General features: G+C 46.5%; 1 protein-coding gene across 1 annotated transcript; it reads left to right on the forward strand.

The window, feature by feature from the left end:
* Positions 1-950: 950 nt before the first annotated feature.
* On the forward strand, positions 951-18,369 carry maneal (mannosidase endo-alpha like). Its single transcript, XM_080863881.1, has 4 exons — positions 951-2,083; positions 6,164-6,273; positions 16,155-16,231; positions 17,386-18,369. Exons 1-4 carry the CDS (start codon positions 1,579-1,581, stop codon positions 18,020-18,022), a joined length of 1,329 nt encoding a protein of 442 aa, XP_080720007.1. The 5' UTR covers positions 951-1,578; the 3' UTR covers positions 18,023-18,369.
* The last annotated feature ends 4,926 nt before the right edge of the window (positions 18,370-23,295 follow it).

The following is a 23,295-nucleotide window of genomic DNA, read 5'->3' on the forward strand; positions in this document are numbered from 1 at the left end:
TTGAACACAGAGATGTGTGTGTTTCAGCTGAAGGAAGATTGATTTGGTATTATATCCTGCTGATGAAGAGCCCAGACAGGATGTTTTGCTTGGTCAATGAGGAGCTTGATACTAAGCAACACTAACTACTAACTTTATGTTTCACTCCCATCAGAAACTCGTAGTGGGCCTACCTGTTAGGCTGAACCCTAACCTGGAGACAGGTCATCTAAAATAAGGATTTTGTTCAACTGGGAGCAATATTCCCTCCAAGATACCACATTTATTTAAAATACTTAGTGACATGCTTTCATTCACAGATCACCAGGCTGCTGCTTTGCTGACAGGGAGAGCAGGATGAGGTCATTATACACTTGTGGCTGCTGTAATTTGTTTTTAATGGGTTTTAACTTGACAGCTTAGAGCCAAGTCACGTGTTCGTGTGTTTAGTCCTTATATGTTACTGCCTGTTAGGGATAGTGGAGATTAGGCAACAACTAACCATCTGTGTTTAGGAGAAAGCTCAGAAAACTAAAAGAAACCCTGGGCCTGAGCTCCAGGGACCATGGCACCGTTAATAAGCAGTCAGGTGTTTGTGGCCTGAAACGATTTGAAATTCTGAGCACTGCTCACACCTGCACCGAGCTCCAGTGTTAGCCACACTTAGCCGGGTCCAGATGTCAATCCTGGAGCTGACCTCTGGAGAAAGCTCGGACTGTGAGCCCCAGACACACGGCACTACACAAGCAACACTACAAACTGAGTACAGTATAACCTTTGTGTTAAGCAAAAATTGTGTTTTGGGAGTATTTTTAATCAGTCCTCACAAAGGTGTTTTCTATCCAAACGTAGCTCATATCTACAAACGTGCCAACACATCTACAGGCCACACTTCCTCTGGAGAAATGTCTTCTTATTGTAAAGAATCATTTGGCTCCACCTCCTGCTTCTGTCGCCCACTGGTCGCCCCCCATACACGTCTTTCCGGTCGGGCTTGATCTCGTCTCCGTGCTGCTAGTACTGAAGAAACAAACGCTCCATTCTGTCGTCTTTTATTTGTGTAGTCAAATAAAAGGTTCGTTTTTCTCTTTGATTGTTTTACGGTTTGGGGACAGAACCGGAGCACTTTCCCGTCTCTGACCGGAGGAGCAGCAGCAGGAGCTCGGCGGAGGAGAGAGAGGCAGGCGGAGAGCGCCGAGCATCGGCTGGATGCAATACAAAGGTAACGAGGCTCCTCTGTGAGCGGACTGCTTGTGTTGTCAGTGGAGACGGAGGAACGGTGTTTTTGCTACGGAGAGCAGAGGATGTGAATCGCCAGTGAGAGCGTGATGGCCGAGCAGGAGGCGCTCTGTTGCAGCAGCATCGAGCAAAATGTCCCCGGGTCCTGGTTTGAGGAGTGAAAGCAGAGTGGCTATCCTTCGTTCCGCAGACTCCATTACGCACCAGCTGCTGCTCCTAAATGCGTTCATTCCTGTTTCCGCTCTGTTCCCGTTCACGCTGTGAGAGGATGGCTGGCTGGCGTTGAGGAGAACCAGTGTCGGCCCCTCGCTGGCTTCTGGATCGCGTGTTCTTCCTGCGGCAGAACCACGGACAGCGACGATGACTCGGCTGCGCAGGAAAGCGCTGGTGGCGCTTTTCCTCTTCACGCTCTTCATTTTTGGGACCATGATGGGCCTGAGGACGCTGAAACCCAGCGACGGCTTTTCGGACCTGGCTCCTGGTATGGATTTCATCGGGGAGAGGTCAGAGAGGAGGCGGCTGGATGTGAAAGACGTGGTGGTTTCCCCAGGTCAGTTCCACATGAGCAGCAGCGACACGAAGGTGGTTTTCACCAGATCGGACCGGGAGTACAGCATATTCTACGACGTCCACATCTTCTACTACCTGTGGTACGGCTCTCCCAGCGTGGACAACAAGTACATCCACTGGGATCACGTGCTGGTGCCACACTGGGACCCAAAGATCGCAGCCAGCCATGCTCAAGGAAAGCACACGCCTCCGGATGACATTGCCTCGAGTTTCTACCCCGAGCTGGGACCCTACAGCTCGAGGGACCCGAAGGTGCTAGAGTCACACATGGCCCAGATAGAAGCGGCCGCAGCGGGTAAGCACTGTTGCAACATTGGCTCTGTGTGTATGTGACAGAGTCTCGGCTCTTTGAATGCTAAGTGCAACGAAGCATGTTCATGTTGAACTATCATAACTAAAAGTATCCAGATTAAATGTAAAATATAAAGTTTCCAGTGCTGTGAAGAGTAAAACAGTGTTGTCCTCTATTCACGGTGAACTAGAAGAATGCAGTTTCATTTACTATGCATGAATATGCACCATAACGCTGCTGATCAGGTTTATTCACGCGTATCTCGGTCCGTTTGGTCTGCAGCACTAGTCCTGTGGGGCTGTGGGAGTATGTTAGAGGGGCACCGTGTTCACAGGCTGCACTTTCTAAATAAAATGCCTCTTCCACATGGATGGATGAACACACTGACTCTATGCAAACATGCAAAACTTCAAGATAACAAGTTTGCTTAGAGATGGTGATAAAACACCAGTGTCTGATCAGGAGATTTACATGGTAAATATTGTTTCATCAATATTACAGAAAGTTCCCTCTAATTAAAATAAAAAAAGCAAACCAACATGTGTAAATTTGAGCATCTTCAGGCGAGCCTCCTGTATTTGCATCAGTGCCACAGTCTCTCACTTCCATCTGGTAAACCTTGTTTCACTCTCGCTGCTCTCCTTCTGTCACAAATCTCCACCGTCTTCATTTCTCTTGTGCACCGTGCGTTGCTTTGGATGGTTGACCCCAGGTTTGTAAACTTGTGATCATATCATATGAGTAAGGAACTGGAACAAACCCACAGCACCCAGGTCTGCCCAAGGACCCCAAGTAAAGCAAGCTTTACTTGGTCCTAAGGACCCCAAAGCGCTTTACACTATACACAATCACTACAGTGTATAGTGTATACAGTGGCTACACTACACTACATTGTAGCCACAGCTACCCTGGGGCGCACTGACAGAGGCGAGGCTGCCGGACACTGGCGCTACCGGGCCCTCTGACCACCACCAGTAGGCAATGGGTGAAGCGTCTTGCCCAAGGACACAAGGACCGAGACTGTCGGAGCCGGGGCTCGAACCAGCAACCTTCCGATCACAAGACGAACTCCAAACTCTTGAGCCACGATCGCCCTTTATTACAACTCAAAGGTTGCAGTTCACAGCACACCCGCTGCAAGCTCAACACAACCAACAACCTGAACACAGGACCCAGTACAATATTTAAGGCTACGTCCACACTAATGCGTTTTTAAACGAAAACACATCGTTTTCTCTCCGTTTTGGCCTCCCGAGACGCCGCTCTCGAAAACGCACACATTTCAAAACGGAGCTGCCCCGTCGCAGTGTGGACACACGAAAACGCAGACTTTCGAAAACGATGACGCATGTTGGTCATGTGATGCAGTCATGTGGCCAATTAAACAAAGATAGCGGAGTGCATTATACGGCAGTTGTTTTGATTGCTCTCAATTTTGACAGCCCTAAAAAAGATGAATATCAGTTTGTACGTGCTCCAGATAGCTTTTCTTTAATTCTCGCTCGTTTTTGCGCAGGACTGGAACGTAAGCGTTTTGGGCCGACTGTGTGGATGCCAAACGTTTTCAGACGAAAACGCCGTTTTCAAATCTATCCGGGCTAGTGTGGACGTAGTCTAAGTCGGGGGGGCATGATTGCGGATACACGGAACCGCAATCCACGCCCGCCACATACCCCCATCGCCCGACTGAGGCCAGGGAGCCATCCGGCCAAACCTAATCCCCTCCCCCCGCGAGCGGGAGAGAGACCGTCGGCGTCCCCAGCTCCAGGTCCGGCGACAGGGGGGTGTGAGTTCAGGTGGTCGCCCGCGGCTCCAGCGGCGCTGGCGAAGCTGGTCCGGAGGTTGGTCGCATGGCAGGTGGTCGCGGCTCACAGGCGGCTGGGCTGACGTAGGATCAATTGGCGCGCCGGCCTCTGGTGGAGATGAGGCCGGTCTGGCCAGCATGCCGCCCTCAGACTTGGCGGGGCAGTCGCACGGCACGCCCTCCGGCCGAGCAGGCTCCTCCTCTTCCGCTGCTCCCGGCTGGAGCAGCTAGTGGTGGGCGGATCCAAATATCGATTATACCAATGCCAAGTTGGCGGATCGATACTAGCCTGGTGAGATCGATTCTTTAAGTTCCGCTCTTGTTTGCGGTGCTGTCGTTTTGGCAAAGACGAAACAGCCAGCGACTCGCTGCACCTGTGTCAGCGCAGAGCAGGCACACTTTGCTCCCCTCCTACCTCTTGTGTTTAGATGGTGCGCTGTCACGTGACGTGCCTTAGACGCGTTGGGGGTTGTTAAGTTGTTTACATATTATTTATATTTTTATCAGCTCTTATTGTTGTTGAGAATTTTAATTGTAAATTTTGTATTATAGTTTCTCAACAGTGCTTGTTTAGATTTTTTTAACTGGTTTGCGCAATTTATTGTAACATTTTTATTAAAAAAAGAAAAAGATAACTGAACCGCCACGGCAGACCCGATGGCATTTTCATGCTTCACAGCATCATTTATTCTTACAATGATCACACGGCTGTGTGGCACGGCTACAGTACATTCTGCTGCAGCTCTCCCGCTGCCAGCCGTACACATCACCATCAACAACAACACAAGCAGAGCACAGGTTTTAAGCCAGAGAGGCGTGATTGTAGACGCGGTGCAGGTGAGTCCATCTCACCTGCCCTGGCATCGCAGAGCAGCCACAATAATTTCTACTTTGTCCTAATTATGTCCTGGGTTTTAACTATTTAATAATGAAAAAGGAAACATCACAAAAAACACTTAAGGTCATAAAAATAAATTGAGATTTAGCAATTCAATGGCGTATCCACCTTATTTATTGAGTATCGGCGATACTGGCCCTTATGTACTTGATATGGGATCGATACCAAAATATGGAGTATCGCACACCACTAGGAGCAGCTCCTCCACCTCTGTCAGGTGCGGACCCTCACGCACCTCCTCTGCAAGCAGGCGCAAACCCTCGCGCAGCTCCTCCCCTTTCTCCTCCTCCTCAACCAGCAGGCACGGATCCTCACGCTCCGCCTCCTCTTCCTGCGACGGCTTGGCAGGTTCCTCCCGCGCTCTCCGTGCACTGACCTCCAACTCGGGCTGAGCAGTTGGGTAAGCTGTTGGTGGACCCAGTGGTTGCTCGGTGGCCCTCCTCCGGGGAGCAGGAACAGGCGCAGGCCCCAGCCGGGTACAAGCCGCTCCCACCCCAGGAGTGGGGATGGGTGCGGTGGCAGGTCCTGGCTGGTCGCAACCAGTGGGGGTGGCGGCCATGTTGGCCAGGACTGCATCTGAGCTGCCAGACTCGCGATCCTCTGCGTGCGGCGCTCAACCAGGTCCTCCAGTTCTTCCTGCCAGCACCACAACACTGCCGCCTGCTCCTGCTATGTTGCCACCATCTGGGTCAGCTCCTTCCCCGGCTGGCCCGCGGGTCTGCTGTGTCCCCGTCCTGGGTTTCAGCACCGCTGTAACAAACCCACAGCAGACCCGGGTGCATGTTCACGCTTGGCAGCATACTTTATTACAACTCAAGGTTGCCGTTCACGACACACACCGCCACCGCGGGGTGACTGCTTGCACACGGCCAACCACCGGACCAGCGGCGCTGGCACCTGAACTCACACCTCCCTGTTGCTGGACCAGGGGTGGGGACGCTGTCGCTCCGGGCCGATTTTCCCTCTCCCGCTCACGGAGGGAGGGGAGTAGGTTCGGCCGGATGGCTCCCTGGCCTCAGTTGGGCAATGGGGGTATGTGGCGGGGCATTGCCTGCAGTGCTGTGCAGGGAAGGCGGACACACCTGCACGGCATCCGCAATCGTGCCCTGCCGACTTAAGTATTGCACCGGGTGCTGTGATAGTGGTTGTTGTTATGTTGAGCTGCAGCTCTGTGTGTGGATGTACAGCAACCGTCAAAGCATTAATAAAATATGCTGCAAACCATGAACGTGCACCCGGGTCTGCTGTGGGTTTGTTACAGGAGCACTGACTGGAAGTTCTGATATCGCCTGTTTTTCGCTTGTCTGAATCTCATTCACTACAGTGAGAGCTAACTGTACAGTCTTCATCCTCCTTTCCTTTTGCTTTGCTGTCTTTGAAGGAGTGCTGGTTTTGTCCTGGTATCCTCCAGGGGTGGGGGACGACCACGGGGAGCCCACAGAGGACCTCGTTCCTACCGTTATGGACGCTGCCCACAGGCACAGCATCAAGGTAACTGGTGAGACAACCGGTATGTTTTCCCCTTTCTGACGATTTACTGAATTTCTAGATGGCTTGCCAGTGTTTCCTGACTGTTAATGTTAAGAACAGTATTGATTTGAATCTCTTAAAAATCAGCTTTGTGGTCACACTTTGACTTTGTGATTATTTAGACATCATCAACCTGAAGAGCAGAAAGATAACACTTAATAAAAAGAATTGATGAACGTGTAGAGGGGTTAGAGTCTAGAAGACTTTAGAAGACTTTTAGAGTCTTTTAGAGTCTTCCAGATAAGTATCAAGGCTGAGGATACACTGTACAAGTCCTGTATCTATAATGTGATTTATATCATGCTTTATAAATATGGAGGCACAGAATAATGACAAACATGCTAAAAGTAAGAGTACTTACATACTCTAAGTATTTACGTAGTTGCATATACGTACACAGATATACGTATATGCAGCTGAGAAGGTTTAGAAACACATTTCAGTGTCTGTAGGTGCAGAAATATTGGGCGTGGTCAGAGTGACAGATTATTTTAAAAGGTTTTCTTTTTGTACCCAAACATTAATGGCCCGCATTCTGTCACTCGCCAAAGAGCCAAAAGCAACTCCGGTTACCTTGAACATAGAACAGGTGTTACACATCGAATATACTGAAATACTCGAATACCTCAAACTAGTATCTGCAGAAACGCAGTGTGAGTGAAGAATTCAGCTGTGACATTGATTTTGTTGATTAGGTATTTCCAGTGTTGGGAAGGTTACTTTTAAAATGTAGTAGTAGTATTTATTTATTTATTGTCATTGTCAAGAACAATGAAATTGCGTTTGGGGCTTCCATACAACCCAAAAAAAGAAGAAAATAATAAATACCCCTTAAAACCCAAGTGTACATATTTATTATTATTATTATTATACTCCAATGCAATAAGACAATCCTTAGCAATAATGTTCGTAGAAATTCAGACAAAGACCTGAGAAACATGACAAAATACAACAATGCAACCCATTCAATATTATTGTACTGTGAGATATGATATCAGATATGATAGTTATCTATTTAAGAAAGAGGGGGGGGGGGGGGCAGGAGGGGGAAGAGAATAAAGATATGATGTACTCCACTACAGATTACAGATTACATGCCCCAAAATGTATTCTGTAACGTACTCTGTTACGTTACTCAATGAGAGTAACTGATTCTGAATAATTTGGATTACTTAATATATTATCATGCTTTTTACAGCTACATGAATGTACTGTTGCTGTGATTTATTACTATTACTGAAGGTTACTCGCCATTTTTGCAGTGATCTCGTATAGAAATCAGGTCCGCGGCTCCGAGCCGTAGTAAAGGGGCCTCTGACTAATACGTCGGGTTCGTGTCGGCTCGTAGCCGAAAACTAGCTTCACTTTGTTGTCTGGGTCAACTTTGCTAGTGAGAGACAGAGAGAGGCGTTGAAAGGCTGCTCATACGGAGCTTATTGTTTCAGAGGAAACAGGAACACGGCGTACAGTCGAGTCTTAACAGCTTACTCACAGCTGGGCTTCACTGCCCATCAGGCTACACTCTTCAGGGCGATGCCTGTAACACTCTGCCTGTTGCCTTCATATTAAATCATTTTTGGATAATTATTTTAAAAAATGTTTCTTCACGTCATTATGCGGCCGCGAGTAGAGGTGACGTGGGCCTGAGACTGAGGCACAGACATTAGAGCCTCTTAATGTGTGTTTGTTTGGGTTTCCACCAGCGTGGAAACCAAAAACAGAGAGGACATAGCCGAACATATGAAACAGGAGAAGACCGCTGTGTAATCCATTTATTTCAGCAAAGTAACTGTATTCTGAATACCACCTTTTTAAACAGTAACTGTAACTGAATACAGTTACTCATATTTTGTATTTTAAATACGTAACGGCGGTACATGTACTCTGTTACTCCCCAACACTGTGTATTTCACTGTGAACGTGTCACTGCATATACTGCTCTTAGACGCTCGCACACTGGGGGATGAGCCTGCTGTGCTAACAGAGAATTACAAAGTAAAATTCACTTGTGTATTCATTGATCATATATATTATAACATGCTGTTGAAGATCTTTGAGGTATTCCTACACAAAGCATATATGTGAACCACTGTGAACTGCTTTGTGTTTGCTAGGTTTGCCTCAGTGTGCTCGTCAGTTTTCCCTCCGTCTGTTCTTGAAAGTCCAGTTTTTCAGCGTTCACTCCACAAACAGTAGCTTGCAGGTAAACCGTGTGTGAAAAGCATGTTTTCTGCAGTCAGAGGGCCTAGTTAGGTTCTCCCTCCCAACACAGGCGGAGTGTCATCAGGTTTTATTGTGGCCATGGCTTTTACGTGACCCACAATTGAGATTTAACAAAATATAGTCTTTATTCATTTCAGAGTTTGGCGCCTATGTTCACCCATAATAACCTGTAAAATCTATCCGAGACTACAAATTTACAGCTTTTATTGAAAATTAATTTATTGCACTGTACGAAGAGTTAGTCCTTTATTTGTTTGTTTGTTTTGGTTTTTTGTGCAAACGACATATAAAAAACATGTATATAATTTTGTCCTTTCGAGGCTTTCTAATATTGACTGCTGCCTGTCCATAATTGAAAGACTACTGAACATTGTATTGGTGATTATAGCTTGCAGTCAGTAGCATTTATTTATTAGCAAAATGAAGAGTCCGTCCTCCTTTTCTCAGGAGTTACTGTCAGCGATGTAGACCTCCTCATCCAAAGTGTGCCACAATGTTCCAGCAGCAAGCAGCCAGTGCTGGCAGTGAGAAGCATTACACTGCAACAGTATTAGACAACATCAGTCAAATGAAAGCACAAAATGAGCCGTTTCACTTGAACTTTGCTTTTACACTTTAACAGAAATAAGAACTACAGCCTAACCTTTAACTGCATGATCTCGGGTGCATCGGCTGCTTAAAGCCCTCCTTCGCCATCATTACCATTTACAGTCCAGCTGTCATACGAGTTTAATGAGCGAGTGCTCGTTTTCATTTGTTGACTTTTCGGCAAACATCACCAGATGCTTGTATCTCCTCCTTGCGTGTCATCATAGCAAGGTTGTCCTCAGCTGTGTCTTTTTGCCTCAGGTCTGTTGTGTCCACCTTTAGCAGCTTTCTTGCAAAGCATTGTGCTGGAGGTCACTGAAGGAGCTTCCTCTTTACTGCGCTGCCATCAGAGGCTGGCATTCACCTCTCAGACATGTCTCAGCTTTTCTCTTTCTCAGCTCCAACTGAAACAAGGTCAGAGCTCCTTTAGCACTAGCGGCTGTCAGATACCATAAAGCCATTAAATGTTGAAGGTGCTCGAGACAGCAGTGGCAAAATGAGCAGAGCCCCGTGTGGAGGACAGAAAAGCTTTCTCTTGGTCTACTTTTCATGCTTCCTTATATGGAAGTCTTAGTTTGAGAACTGGGTCTCTTTGTGAGTGTTAGTCAGACTTACACAACAGTGTGTATCTCACAGCTGACCTGAGCACTAATGCTTTCATGATTCAGTGCTCCAGAGCTGCTGCTAACAAAATACAAGTTTATCTGTGTTTGCTTTCTCTGCACATGTCATATGCATATGTTTGGGAGCTGCTTGTCCTGTGATGCAATGAAAAAGACGCAGCAGGAAACTGTCTGCCCCTCTGCCACTATATGAACGTGTCACAGAAATGACATTTTACAGACACAGGATCCCCTCCAGTGTTACACAATCTAACTAACCTCCTAACTATTGAGCTGGGTGCTATGTTGCTAAATAAAGTGCTGGCATTGACACTGTCTGGAAACTGGAACGGCAAAATAAAAGCTGTACTGACAAACAGTCTACAGCTGCTTTTCATGAAGTGTTAAGGCTCAATAAGAAAAATGGCCTTGTGCAGAATATAGGATGCTTTAGGTGATCAGCACCCAAGTTAGACTCCATCCCCTGAGCTGGGCCTTTATGTGTAGAATGTTCTCCCTGTGTCTGTGTGGGTTCTCTTCAGGTACTCCGGAGAGAACCCACATGCAGTTAGTGGGGTTTGGTTCATTAGTGATTGTGGTGTGAATGTGGTAGATGGGAAAGTTTCCATCCCCTCACGGCACTGAATTGGATAAGCGGAGGATGGATGGGTGGATGCATGGACGGAGGGAGGGATGATGAATGAATAGAACATGGATGTAGGGAGGGAGGGATGATGGAGGGAGGATGGATGGATGGACGGAGGGATGATGGATAGATGGACGGATGGATGGAGGGAGGGATGATGGAGGGAGGGATGGATGGAGGGATGATGGATGAATAGAAGATGGATGGAGGGATGATGGATGGGTGAATGCATGGATGGATGGAGGGATGATGGATGGATGGACGGAGGGATGATGGACGGATGGATGGAGAGAGGGATGATGGACGGAGGATGGATGGACGGATGGATGGAGGGAAGGATGATGGATGAATAGAAGATGGATGGAGGGAGGGATGATGGAGGGAGGATGGATGGATGGACGGAGGGATGATGGATGAATAGAAGATGGATGGATGGAGGGATGATGGATGGATGGACGGAGAGAGGGATGATGGACGGATGGATGGAGAGAGGGATGATGGACGGAGGATGGATGGACGGATGGATGGAGGGAGGGATGATGGAGGGAGGATGGATGGATGGACGGGTGGATGGAGGGATGATGGATGAATAGAAGATGGATGGAGGGAGGGATGATGGAGGGAGGATGGATGGATGGACAGAGGGATGATGGATGAATAGAAGATGGATGGATGGATGATGGACAGATGGATGGAGGGAGGATGGACGGATGGATGGATGGAGGTAGGGATGATGGATGGATGGAGGGATGATGGATGAATAGAAGATGGATGGATGGAGGGATGATGGATGGATGGACGGAGGGATGATAGAGGGAGGATGGATGGATGGAGGGATGATGGATGGATGGACGGAGGGATGATGGAGGGAGGATGGATGGATGGACGGATGGATGGATGGAGGGAGGGATGATGGAGGATGGACGGGTGGATGGAGGGATGATGGATGAATAGAAGATGGATGGATGGAGGGATGATGGAGGATGGACGGGTGGATGGAGGGATGATGGATGAATAGAAGATGGATGGATGGAGGGATGATGGATGGATGGACGGAGGGATGATGGAGGGAGGATGGATGGATGGAGGGATGATGGATGGATGGACGGAGGGATGATGGAGGTCGGATGGATGGATGGACGGAAGGATGGAGGGAGGATGGACGGATGGATGGAGGGATGATGGATGAATAGAAGATGGATGGATGGATAGAGGGAGGGATGATGGATCGATGGATGGACGGATGGATGGATGGAAGGGTGGATGGATGGAGGGAGGATGGATGGATGGACGGATGGATGGAGGGATGATGGATGGATGGATGGAAGGGTGGATGGATGGAGGGAGGATGGATGGATGGACGGATGGATGGAGGGATGATGGATGGATGGATGGAAGGGTGGATGGATGGAGGGAGGATGGATGGATGGACGGATGGATGGAGGGATGATGGATGAATAGAAGATGGATGGATGGATAGAGGGAGGGATGATGGATCGATGGATGGACGGATGGATGATGGATGGATGGATGGAAGGGTGGATGGATGGAGGGAGGGATGATGGAGGGAGGATGGATGGATGGACGGATGGATGGAGGGATGATGGATGAATAGAAGATGGATGGATGGATAGAGGGAGGGATGATGGATCGATGGATGGACGGATGGATGATGGATGGATGGATGGAAGGGTGGATGGATGGAGGGAGGATGGATGGATGGACGGAGGGATGATGGATGAATAGAAGATGGATGGATGGAGGGATGATGGATGGATGACGGAGGGATGATGGACGGATGGATGGAAGAAGGGATGATGGAGGGAGGATGGATGGATGGATGGACGGATGGATGGAGGGATGATGGATGAATAGAAGATGGATGGACAGATGGATGATGAATATGTCTCTGTCTACAATGTGCCGTCTCTCAAGACAGTCAAAACCCTTTAACTGGAACTTGATCAGTCAGGCTAGAATCAAAAGTACTGATGTCATCAGGACATCTTCACACTGAGCCAACACCTCTCTGTTACAGAGCTGAGGACGCCTTTGTGCCCAATATCTAGAATAAATATCTACATTTAACCTACAATGACAAAACCAACTCAAAGTGCTCTGACTAAATCGAGTTTGTGCGATTGTCTCTACATTGTGACTGATGAGACTACAAACCATTATACACATTTAACAATTAAATGATCTGACAAACACATTTGTTTCATTTTCTGCTCATTTTATTTCCAAATTAAGAAGCAAATTCTGTGAGTAATTTAGAGTGTCCGATCAAAGTGCATGTCTGCACTATGAGAGGCCCCACAGAGCCGCTGCTGTTACAACCCTCCTTTCAAAATCCGTATATGATGGAGTCAGATTTGCAACCCTGTCCTTTGGTCTGACTGTCTACTCAATACTGCAAGGCCTTTAAAGACCCTGCAGTTTGGGGACAAAGCCCTGACAATCAGACCACCCCCTCTGAGCAAGCACAAGGCGACGGTGGGAAGGAAAAACTCCCTTTAACAGGAAGAAACCTCTGGCAGAACCGGGCTCGATGAGGGGAGGTCTTCTGCCGCAACCTGTGTTAAATAACAGCGTTTGTTACAAACACTGAAACGGCTGCAAATGTTCTGAAAAGAGGATTGTAACTGTTGTAACATTATGAAGGTACCTGAAGGTGGATTCTGTTCATGTGGACGTAGCGTTCACAGCGTTTTCTCCCGCTGTGAACGCTACGTCCACATGAACAGAATCCACCTCTTGGGACTGACTTACCTGGATCCATTGAGTAATTATGAAGATAATCACTCTGTTTCTGACTTGCTGCTCATGCAGCAACTGAACAGCCTCCTCAAAGATCTACAAAAAGAAGCGAGGGCCCTAACGACACAGTTTCTCGGCCTGTCTTTCTGGGAACCTGTGGATCCATTTTGTGCGTTGTCCTCACTGGCAGATTGTTGCGTTTTGTTCTCACTGGCTGGAGAAACGCTTTTGTTACTTTCTAAACGTCTCAGCGCGTGACCGGAGCCGCTCGATGCTTTTAGCTCTGCTTTTAATAGCTCCACAACGGCTGCTACAAAAGTCGCGTCACCCTTTTCCATCACAAACTGAAGCACGTATTTGGATCCAAATATGCGACACAGGTCTTTGTACATTATGATGTACAAGTTTTTTACAGTTTTTAGAGGAGTCAAGTCTCCCCCAATCTTCTCTCTTATATCAGTCACTATCTGCTGAAAATTCAGCTTTACAGCAGTTGTTTGTGTTTTCTCAGAAACGTGAGCGACTAAATTTGCAAGACACAAAGTGAGAAAGGTATCGGTCTCTGCGGGCGCAGGAAGCGCCCCAGACGAGCACTGCGGGGCGTCGCTACATTTTTCTTCACTCTCTGAACTCTCACGGTCAAGATTTTGGACATCAGTGATTTGAAATGCATCACTGTTGCCCTCGCTACCCACATCTCCCTCACCTACACAAGCTGGAGTCTGTGTGCTTTTAAAAGTCTCTGCAGACTCTGGTTTAAAGTCGTCATCTTCCTCAGAGTTTGGCGAGTCAACAATGCTGTAGCTGCGACTCTCACCATCTACAAAAGGGGGAGCTAAGGTCTTTGTAAAGTCCTTTAAAATGTTCGCTACACTGTGAACCATCCCAACAAAGTTTGTTGGGGATGTGGATCTATCTGATTGCAAGGACGTGGACCCTGTGATACGACTCAGGGCTGAGTTTACGTTCTTTGCAATCGACACTGAAAATAAAGTCAGTAGTTTGTCTGAGTCACAAGACCGCCGTTGCCCAAAACCCAAGACCCAACCGAAGCAGTAATGAAAGATGTTTCTGAGGCTGGCCTGAATATCATCCTCTGTCACCCTGCAGTCACTGCACCCATCAAGCAGAGGTTCAACCTTCATCCTGAAAAGGGAGAGAAGAGAAACGTAGTCATCTTCCCACACTATCACTGCTTTGTGTGGTAATCATTGGGTTTTTCAACAGGACAATGCTGCAGTACACAATGCCCACAGGACGAGGGACTACTTGCAGGAGAATAACATCACTGTTTGGGACCATCCTGCATGTTCCTCTGATCTGTATATTTTTATATATTTTATTTATTGTTTACTCTATTTAATTTGTAAAATATGTGCACACACACACACACACACACACACACACACACACACACACACACACACACACACACACGTAGAAAAATATTTAGTATACACATCCAGAAATGCATATACTATTATATATTGTACATATATTTATTAGTTTCAGATGTAGCCATTCTTGTATTTTGCTTGTTTACATTGTTGTATTTTGCACAACTCTGTTGCTTGTGAAGCTCGCACACAAGAATTTCACTCACATGTGTTGTACCAATGTACCTGCACATGTGATGTGACAATAAAAGTGATTTGATCTGATCTAAATCCAACTGAGAAACTTTGGGGATGGACGGCAAAGGAAGTTTACAAAAATGACAACAGTTCCAGGCAGCAGACGCCCTTCATGCTTCATCTTTTGTCTCGTTCACATTTCTTCTTGTTGCAGAGACACCGATGTGTCTCTGCACAAGCTGATGTGAGCAAACAAAGCCCTTTCCACAGTGAATACAGTCTTGCCTCGCTGGCATCATTTCTAACCAGTCAAGATTGTTGACAAGCTGAGCTTGAGCGCCAAACGCTACCACGTTGCTATGGAAACTGTTTACAAAGACCTTGAAGCCTCTTTTTAAAAGATGGAGTGGGCGGCGAGCGTTGGCTGTTCACGGCTCGACAGCTCTCTCCCTGCTTCGCTGTTTGAGACCTGCAGCAAAACAAGCGTAGCACAGTTGTTTCAGGCTGACAGAGAGCATCCATCAGTCAGCTCACACTCCTGCCACAGAACAAAACACCCTGCTGTCTGTGAAGGCATGAAGTTATACCACTATGGTGGAGAGGTACATACTCTGTTTAGGTTATAGCTGTTACTCAGTCACCTGATTGTGTTGGCAGACGTGGTGACGGTCCAGGCCATGTCTGCTGCTCCTCCCTCTCTGTCCCAGCATGCTCAGCATGCAGCCAGAGAAACTTGGGCTCTGCCTGCTGTTCTCTATCCTTCTGTCTCTACAACAGAGGAAACACTCCCCTGCTTTTCTTTCTGTGTGTTTATCAGCAGGTAATGTTCTGCATGAATGAAAGCATGCTCAGACTTTGTTCTGCCAGCTTTCTTCACTGTGTCCACCTCACGTTTCCTTTGCTCAACACATGTGGTGACACATTAGTGTAAAACAGCTGGTTCAGAATAATCACTGTAGTCGTGTCTTTGTGAAACCAAAGCAGTTTTGTAAGAAGGATAAATGTATCAGGCATGTTTCCAACATTTTACTAATAACTTACCCACTGACTTAAACTCAAACTACACTTCCTCTGTTTATCAGCAGCTCTTTGCAGCTACTTGTTACTGTTCAAAGCACATCTTTCATGGTTCATCAAACACAGCACAGCTACAGTTACAATGTTTCAAACAAGGACAGCAGACAGCATTGGCATGATGTTAAATAGTTTGGTAATTAGGCAAACACACGTTTAAGATGTGGTATCTGCAGAGAGGGTACGCAGTGACAGCAGAGATGCTGCAGCTCGCTGCCATGATTACAGGTACTAACTCAGTCTTTCCTCTTTTCTGGCAGTTCATAAGAAACAGAAAAGAAACACTTTCACCTCTTTAACTATTCTTTCCCAGGTCTTTGTGGATTCAGGTGCTGCTTTTCAGTAACGTCTGTATTGTCATGTGTTCATGCACAGGTGGCTTTTCACATACAGCCATACAAGGGCCGGACGGACCAGAGCATGTATGACAACATCAAATACATTATTGACAAGTAAGCTGTTTTTCTGTGAGTCCCATTACCTCTGAATGATCAAGCTGTCTGTGTCAGTTGGTGCTAACATTAAAAGCCCACACATGTGATGGAACATGAACCCTGATAGATGAGGAACAAGTCATTAAATATAAATGCCCAGACTGTGCTGTCACAGATCAGCAGGTTTCTGCTCCTTCAACTGATTAAAAATGACTGAAACAAACCTTTGTTCTGCGGTTTCATAGTACTGCAGTGTTTGCAGAAGTCAAGCATCATAGAAAGTAGTTTTTAAAGTGCAATATTATAAGATCATTGGTACAAATCCTTTACTTTTGATTTCCCAAAAATATTGGCACCGATATTTGTGTGAAAACCGCTGCGATGACCATCTGCATATTAGGACACAAACTCGAGTCAGTAAAGCTCATGATGTGTTAGACTCCAACATGTTAAACACACCATGAAAAAAGTGTAGGCATCAGACGCAGGCCCGTCCGCACGTTCATGCTTTGCAGCATCTACCTCTTTATTCACAGTTGTTGTTACGAACACGGCTGCAGCTTTTCAGCTCGCACACAAACATACACATGAACAACGACAATATTAAACAGTCAGCACAGAGGCGCGCTGACTGACTTTTGAGGCGTGATTGCAGATGCCGTGCAAGTCGCGGTGCCGCCGACACCCCTGCAGCGGCACCGCAGACCACACCCCGCCACAACAAGGTTTGGACAAAATAGGCGTCTAGGCTGGTGTACTGACCCTGGATCAGCTGACCAGAGGACCCATGAAGTGTCTGATTTCCTGTCCTGTTTATATGTTAGACAGCTCACATATATTTGCAAAGTGAACCAGAAAGACGCTTCAGAAACATGCTGTGATTCGTTCATTTGGTGGCACCGCCCTCCTTATAAATCACATCAACCGCCCCTCCCTGAGCCTGGTTCTGCTGGAGGTTTCTTCCTGTTAAAAGGGAGTTTTTCCTTCCCACTGTCGCCAAAGTGCTGCTCACAGGGGTCATATGATTGTTGGGTTTTTCTCTGTATGTATTATTCTAGGATCTACCTTTCAGTATAAAGAACCTTGAGGCGAGTGTAGTTGTGATTTGGCGCTGCATCAATCAGATTGAATTGAACTGAATACAGCAGCTTAACACGTCTCATTTTTCTCAGGTATGGAAAACATGGCGCCTTCTACAAATTCAAGTCGAGCACCGGGCGAGTACTGCCTCTGTTTTACATCTACGACTCCTACCTGACACCGCCCGAGTCCTGGGCAGAATTTCTGACAGCTAAAGGCTCCCGCAGCGTTAGAGGCACGCCTTACGATGGGATTTTTGTTGCACTCATTGTCGAGGAACGTCACAAATACGACATCCTAGCCAGCGGCTTTGACGGCATGTACACGTACTTTGCCTCGAACGGCTTCTCGTTTGGCTCGTCTCACCAGAACTGGAAGGCCATCAAGGTGTTCTGTGACGCAAACAATTTGCTGTTCATCCCAAGCGTTGGTCCCGGGTACGTGGATACTGCCGTTCGACCGTGGAACAACCATAACACCAGGAACCGTGTTAACGGACGTTACTATGAGACGTCCCTGCAGGCAGCTTTGTCTGTCCGTCCAGAAATCGTCACCATTACGTCCTTCAACCAGTGGCACGAAGGCACACAAATAGAGAAGGCTACGCCCAAGAAAACTGTGACCCGTTTGTATCTAGATTATCAGCCTAACCAACCAGACCACTACTTGGAGCTAACACGCCAGTGGGCAGAGAACTTCAACAAAGAGAAGGACAAGTGGCTGATGTGAGCGTCAGCTGAGTGGACGGTCTGAGCATCGCTACAACATGATGTTGAGCTCGCTGCCACACCTCTGTGTTCCTCCACACAAAGTTTCCGCTCAGCGCTCTCTTCCTGTTTCGACTGCCTGTCATTTTTGTACATGTTAATAATGACATGCACATGTTGATGCTTCAGGGTCGCAGTGATAAACAGCTAACACTGGTTTTGTGAGTAGTGTGGTTCTGACTACTAAACCCATGTGGATGTGTACAGTAACTCTACTACTCTGTGAGGTTTATGTTGTATTATCCAATGCTCCAGACTGTTCTTTCCTGTCTTTCCATGGTGACAAATTAAACTGTGTGTCTGTTTACAGTTGGACAATCAGTTGCTGATGTGAAAAAGGTCTTAGGCTGCGTTCACACTGCAGGGGAAAGCGCATCAAATCCGACTTCTTTGACCCTCTGCGACCATCTATCCAATCATGGTGTGACGGTGTGAACGGCACAAATCCGATATCTTCAAATCCGATCTGGGTCACTTTGGTATGTGGTGCTGAATCCGATACATATCTGATGTTTTAGAAAGCGACTGCTGTTTGACGGTCACGTCGCATTAAATCCGTCTTTTACGTCACCGACACAAGACAGACGCCAACTATCAGCGCCCGACATGGTGAACGCTTCTATCCAGGGAAACTGCTGGGAAGACAGCGTTGGAGAAACGTGAACATTTTCTTTGTACTGTATAATCTGCAGATTCTGACAGAAATCTGCAGCTAGAAGCAGCGCTCCTCTGAAACAGCAGTAAGGATCATTATTAGGACAAATGTAAATAACAAAACTTTATAACTTAAAGCAAAACTGGGAAACGTGAAGTCTGAAGTCTTTACATTAAGGCCATCAGTCACACATCCTGTTGCTCTGGGTCTAAACAGAGCGTCGTGTGTGACGTCTTCTTTTGTGCACGCAGCCGCTCTGAGCGTTCACACTAGAGCGCGTTTGCTGTCGCATTTTATTTGTCGTGTGAACGAGCAGACAAAAAAATCAGATTTGAGCATCAAGACCTGCAGAGTGAACGTAGCCTAAGAAAGATGTGACGTGAATAAGATGCTCAGTCCAGATGTTTTTTTAAATCACCTAATTTCTTACTAAATTGACTAAAGACACATGAAACCAGAAACTCTTTGTGACAGGGAAGAATCAGTGAGCTTTGAGCTTTTGGTTGTCAGAGACCAAAAGTTATCCAGAGCGTGCAACACCCCAAACTCTTGGTGAGCACATGCGATCATCGGCTGATTGCACTCACTGGTTGTCTTGTGGTTGTCAGTGTGTCTCCAAATAACTGCCATCTAAAATATAAATGCAGATAGACTGCAAGCACATTGCAATCAACCCGAGTTCACTGCAAATGCAACACAGCTTTACATTAGGGATTTGCACAGACCTGGTGTCAGTGTTCAAAGCGACAGCATCATGGCTTTGCTGCACAGAGCGCCATCATTTGGTCTCCAGCCGCCGTTTCCCCAGTGCAGCAGTTCTCTGTTCCTGCTGCTCCAGAGTGGCCAGAGATGAGTCATCACAGCTTCATTCTAACATCTCAGAACTATCGATGTTTACGTTTGGAGTGAGTTTGACAGCTGGGACATGCTTTAGCTGCCTGAGTTTAGATGAGCAGCCAGCCACGAGTCAACAGTCACTACAAGAAAGTTTCCTGTGCCAATGGGCTTTCTGAAAAAGATGCTTCAAAGTTCTGATCACAGAGTCCTACTTGACATAAGCCCCAATATATTTGTCACTCCTTGGAGTGATACTGGAGTAAACTGGGGATCTTTTGCTTCTTAGCCAAATGTGTAAAACACTGCACTATGGAGCCACAGTAGTGAGCTGGTCCTCTAACAATGGCCACTTCTTTCATGTACGTCCATCAGTTACATGTAAGAGCAGGGAGTTAAACGGTCTGTGAAGAAAATCTGAGAGAGTTTAAGAGATAAAAGAGCTGTGATGAGCATCAGGGGCAAAAAAATCAAACTGGGATCGATGGAGAACCTGCCGGTGTCACTGTCGGACACACCAGAGCTAACGGTCAGTGCAGGGGAACATTTTAATGAGGTCATTAAACCTGCTGTGGTTCTCATAATGAGACAGAAAACAGAACAGGGTCGTCTGTCTGGTTCCAAAGGGAGCAGACGTTTCTGAGGACACACAGGACCTCCAGTGATTAAATATTGTAGAAACTTCCATAAAACTAAAACTGATGTTGGTATTTATTAGACATTAACTTGATATGTTTTTATATCTGAGTTTGAGCTGGCACGCTGGACTTCTCCAAGATGCCAGAAATAATCAAGAAATTAATTTCAGGAACAAAAGTTGATGAATAATAAAAAATAAATGACCAGTACTGTCAATTTGAGGCAGTTGTGGTGAAATACATTTGTTAACCAGTGTCTCTCCAAAGCAGCTTTGCTAAACTGTGTTTAGGATATCAAACATCAGCATCTCAGGTCTTTTGGATATTTCCTGCATTTTTCCCCTTTCAGATTAAAAGAAGACACTTTCAAGCTGTTTTTATCAGAATGTGTTTTCATACGGTCTGTAGAGCAGCTTTCATTGTGTAGATGAGGGTTTTTGTGTAATTAACCTGATGGCAGTATTTCGGTGGCGTGCAGTTGGAAGAGGAACACATCAGCAGACAAAAGCCAACCAGCCGACATCCAAGCAGCCCGGCTCGTGTGAAGGACTCACTGGAGCAAAGCTGGTCCCTCAGGACGACCTGTTGCCTGGCTTTAATGGCTCTGCCTGTGCCCATGAAAACGAGACGTTCGTGCTGCTGGCAGTGAACATAAATCGTCGAGCCTCGAGTCACCAATCACTGCAAATGTACAGCGTAGCACTTGGAAGGCAGCGTGCTTCTCTCAGAAGTCTTTGTAGAGAAAAAGGCTGAGAAACAGAAAGAAGGCAAACACGAGGATAACAATACTATTCTTATTTGAATGATCACTGACACTAAACAGTCTTACAGCTCCGGTCCTGCGACTGTGCTGGACAAACTCATAGAGACGAACAGTTATTGACTTGTTGAAGATGGTTTGCCATCTTCTGTAATGCTCTGATTTCTCACCACCAGCACGTTTCATTTATTCCGTAAATAAAATGCACCGGCAGGTCCACACAAAATGTTTCCACCAACCGTCCCCACACACAGCGTTGAGCCATCTTATGTTTACCTGTTAACAGATCTTTAGAGATTTGACACCACATTTTCAAATGTTTAATATTACAGGTTATTACTCTGATTACACACCAAGTCTGATACCACAGACAGATTAACACAGTTATCCACATATTTCCAAATAACTTTGCTACAGTCTCGGTGGTCACATGCTTCCACATGCATGTAAGTGATGTCAAGAGCACCTTTTCCACTGAGATAAGTAATCTCTTTAACTACATAATGACAAGACTGGATCAACCATAGCTAGCTGAGATAAGCTATGTTTTGACAGGGAACAGAGTGAGTGAGCAAAGGCTGTGTCAGAGGACGTCTCAGTGCAGCTAACTCACTGTGAGGATTCAAAAGACTGTTTGAACATCTCAGTGAGAGCAGTTTGAGATGATCTAACATCCTCTGAACATGATGACTCTTATGAAATGGTCAGCAACAACATCCAGGCAGGCTGTCACGTTTAAATTCTGCTCAGTTGGTACCAAGGAGCCCACAGTAGTGAACCACCACCAGCAGCCTGAACCGTGGGTACAAGGCAGGACGGTGCTGTTCACTCCAGCTGTGGATTGACAGACACCTTGTTGTAAATGAGTTACGGCTGCCGTCCAATCAGCTTGAAGCATTCTGGCCTTTCTCAGAGGTCAGAGGACAACCGCCACTCACTCACTGTTTGCTGTTGTTTGGATGATCCTCTGTAAACCCTAAAGATGATTTTGTGGGAAACCTGAAGACCTGGCCTGAGGGGGGAGTATGACCTGCTCACCGTTACCATCGTCTGCCCGTTCTAAACGTGCTGACATGTGTGGTAAAATTTGTAAATTATGATTATCTGTGTCTGTGTGTTGGCCCTGCGACATGTCCCGGGTGGACCCCGCCTCTCGCCCTATGACAGCTGGGATAGGCTCCAGCGCCCCCCGCGACCCTGAAAAGGATCAGCGGACGCAAATGGATGGATGGATGGATATCTGTCAAAAACATAGATAAATTTAACAACCACGGTGCAGGTGCTTTGATACGGCGCCGTGTGTTCATCTGCTGAAGGACGAGCCATTAATCAGAGTCATCTCTTCTGTTCACAATGTTGTCATAGCAAAAGGCAACATATTACAGGTGTGTGTGTTAAAATATGAAGGCTAAATCCACCATAGATTTTTTTTCTTTTTAACAAATGTTTTCAAAATATGGGCGTAATTTAAAAATCGACCCTTTATGCCTGTATTGTGTTAGTTTGTCGTGGTCTACAACAGTTGATGGACTCTTCAGTCTACATCCTTTTTCTTTAGTTTTCCCAGAGTTAACGTCACAGATGCAAGAGCGCCATCTGGTGGAGCTCAACAGCTCCATGAACACGATTCAGTGCAAACGATAAAGCTGCTGCATCGCTGACACGCTGGATAGAAGCAGTGCACCTCATCAGTCTGGATTCCAGATTGGAGACAACTAATCTTTTTCTTTCCTCCACAGCCTCAACTACACACGATAAGATGATGATCAAATGAATGTTTCACTGAAACTGAGATATACTGACTCCTACATATCGATAAATGACTGCTGTTCCTTTGTGATGCGTTGTCATCAAACTAATTAAAACTGTTTTGAATGAATAATCACAGTCGATGTTATCAGAGTTTTAAACTGTAGTTACATAGAAAGGACATAACACACACAAGAGTGGAAGCATATACACCACGGGAACGTCCAGAGAAGAACAGAAGCAAAAGTCCTGTAGCAACATGGACGTGTCGAGTACAGAGGGATTCACCAAAATCTGTATCTAAGGTTGCTGGACCATATTCTTGTACTTTGAATGAGCAGAGCAACCTGGGCTCTCATTACACCTGCAGCAACTTTCTCTTTTTCAATGGAATAATCATAATAATCATAAATCAACTTTTTGATGATGTTCTTTGTCCAGCACCTGTATATTAGAGTCCTCCCTCTGTCGTGTTCGAGGGCTTCGGAGGTTCTGCTGATGGTTTCAGACGTCATTTCCAAATGATCCGAGTCATCGTGGTTGTTGTAAACCAGGCACGGCTGCAGGAGCTGAACCGCCGACTACAGACTATACACAAT

This window comes from Rhamphochromis sp. 'chilingali' (genome assembly GCF_963969265.1).
Source record: "Rhamphochromis sp. 'chilingali' genome assembly, chromosome: 17".
In the NCBI taxonomy this organism is placed as follows: Eukaryota; Metazoa; Chordata; class Actinopteri; order Cichliformes; family Cichlidae; genus Rhamphochromis; species Rhamphochromis sp. 'chilingali'.

Coding starts and splice junctions, on each gene's coding strand:
- maneal (XM_080863881.1), top strand. CDS start 1,579: ATGACTCGGCTGCGCAGGAAAGCGCTGGTGGCGCTTTTCCTCTTCACG. Junction 6,274..16,154: donor CCCACAGGCACAGCATCAAG/GTAACTGGTGAG, acceptor GTTCATGCACAG/GTGGCTTTTCACATACAGCC. Junction 16,232..17,385: donor ATCAAATACATTATTGACAA/GTAAGCTGTTTT, acceptor CATTTTTCTCAG/GTATGGAAAACATGGCGCCT.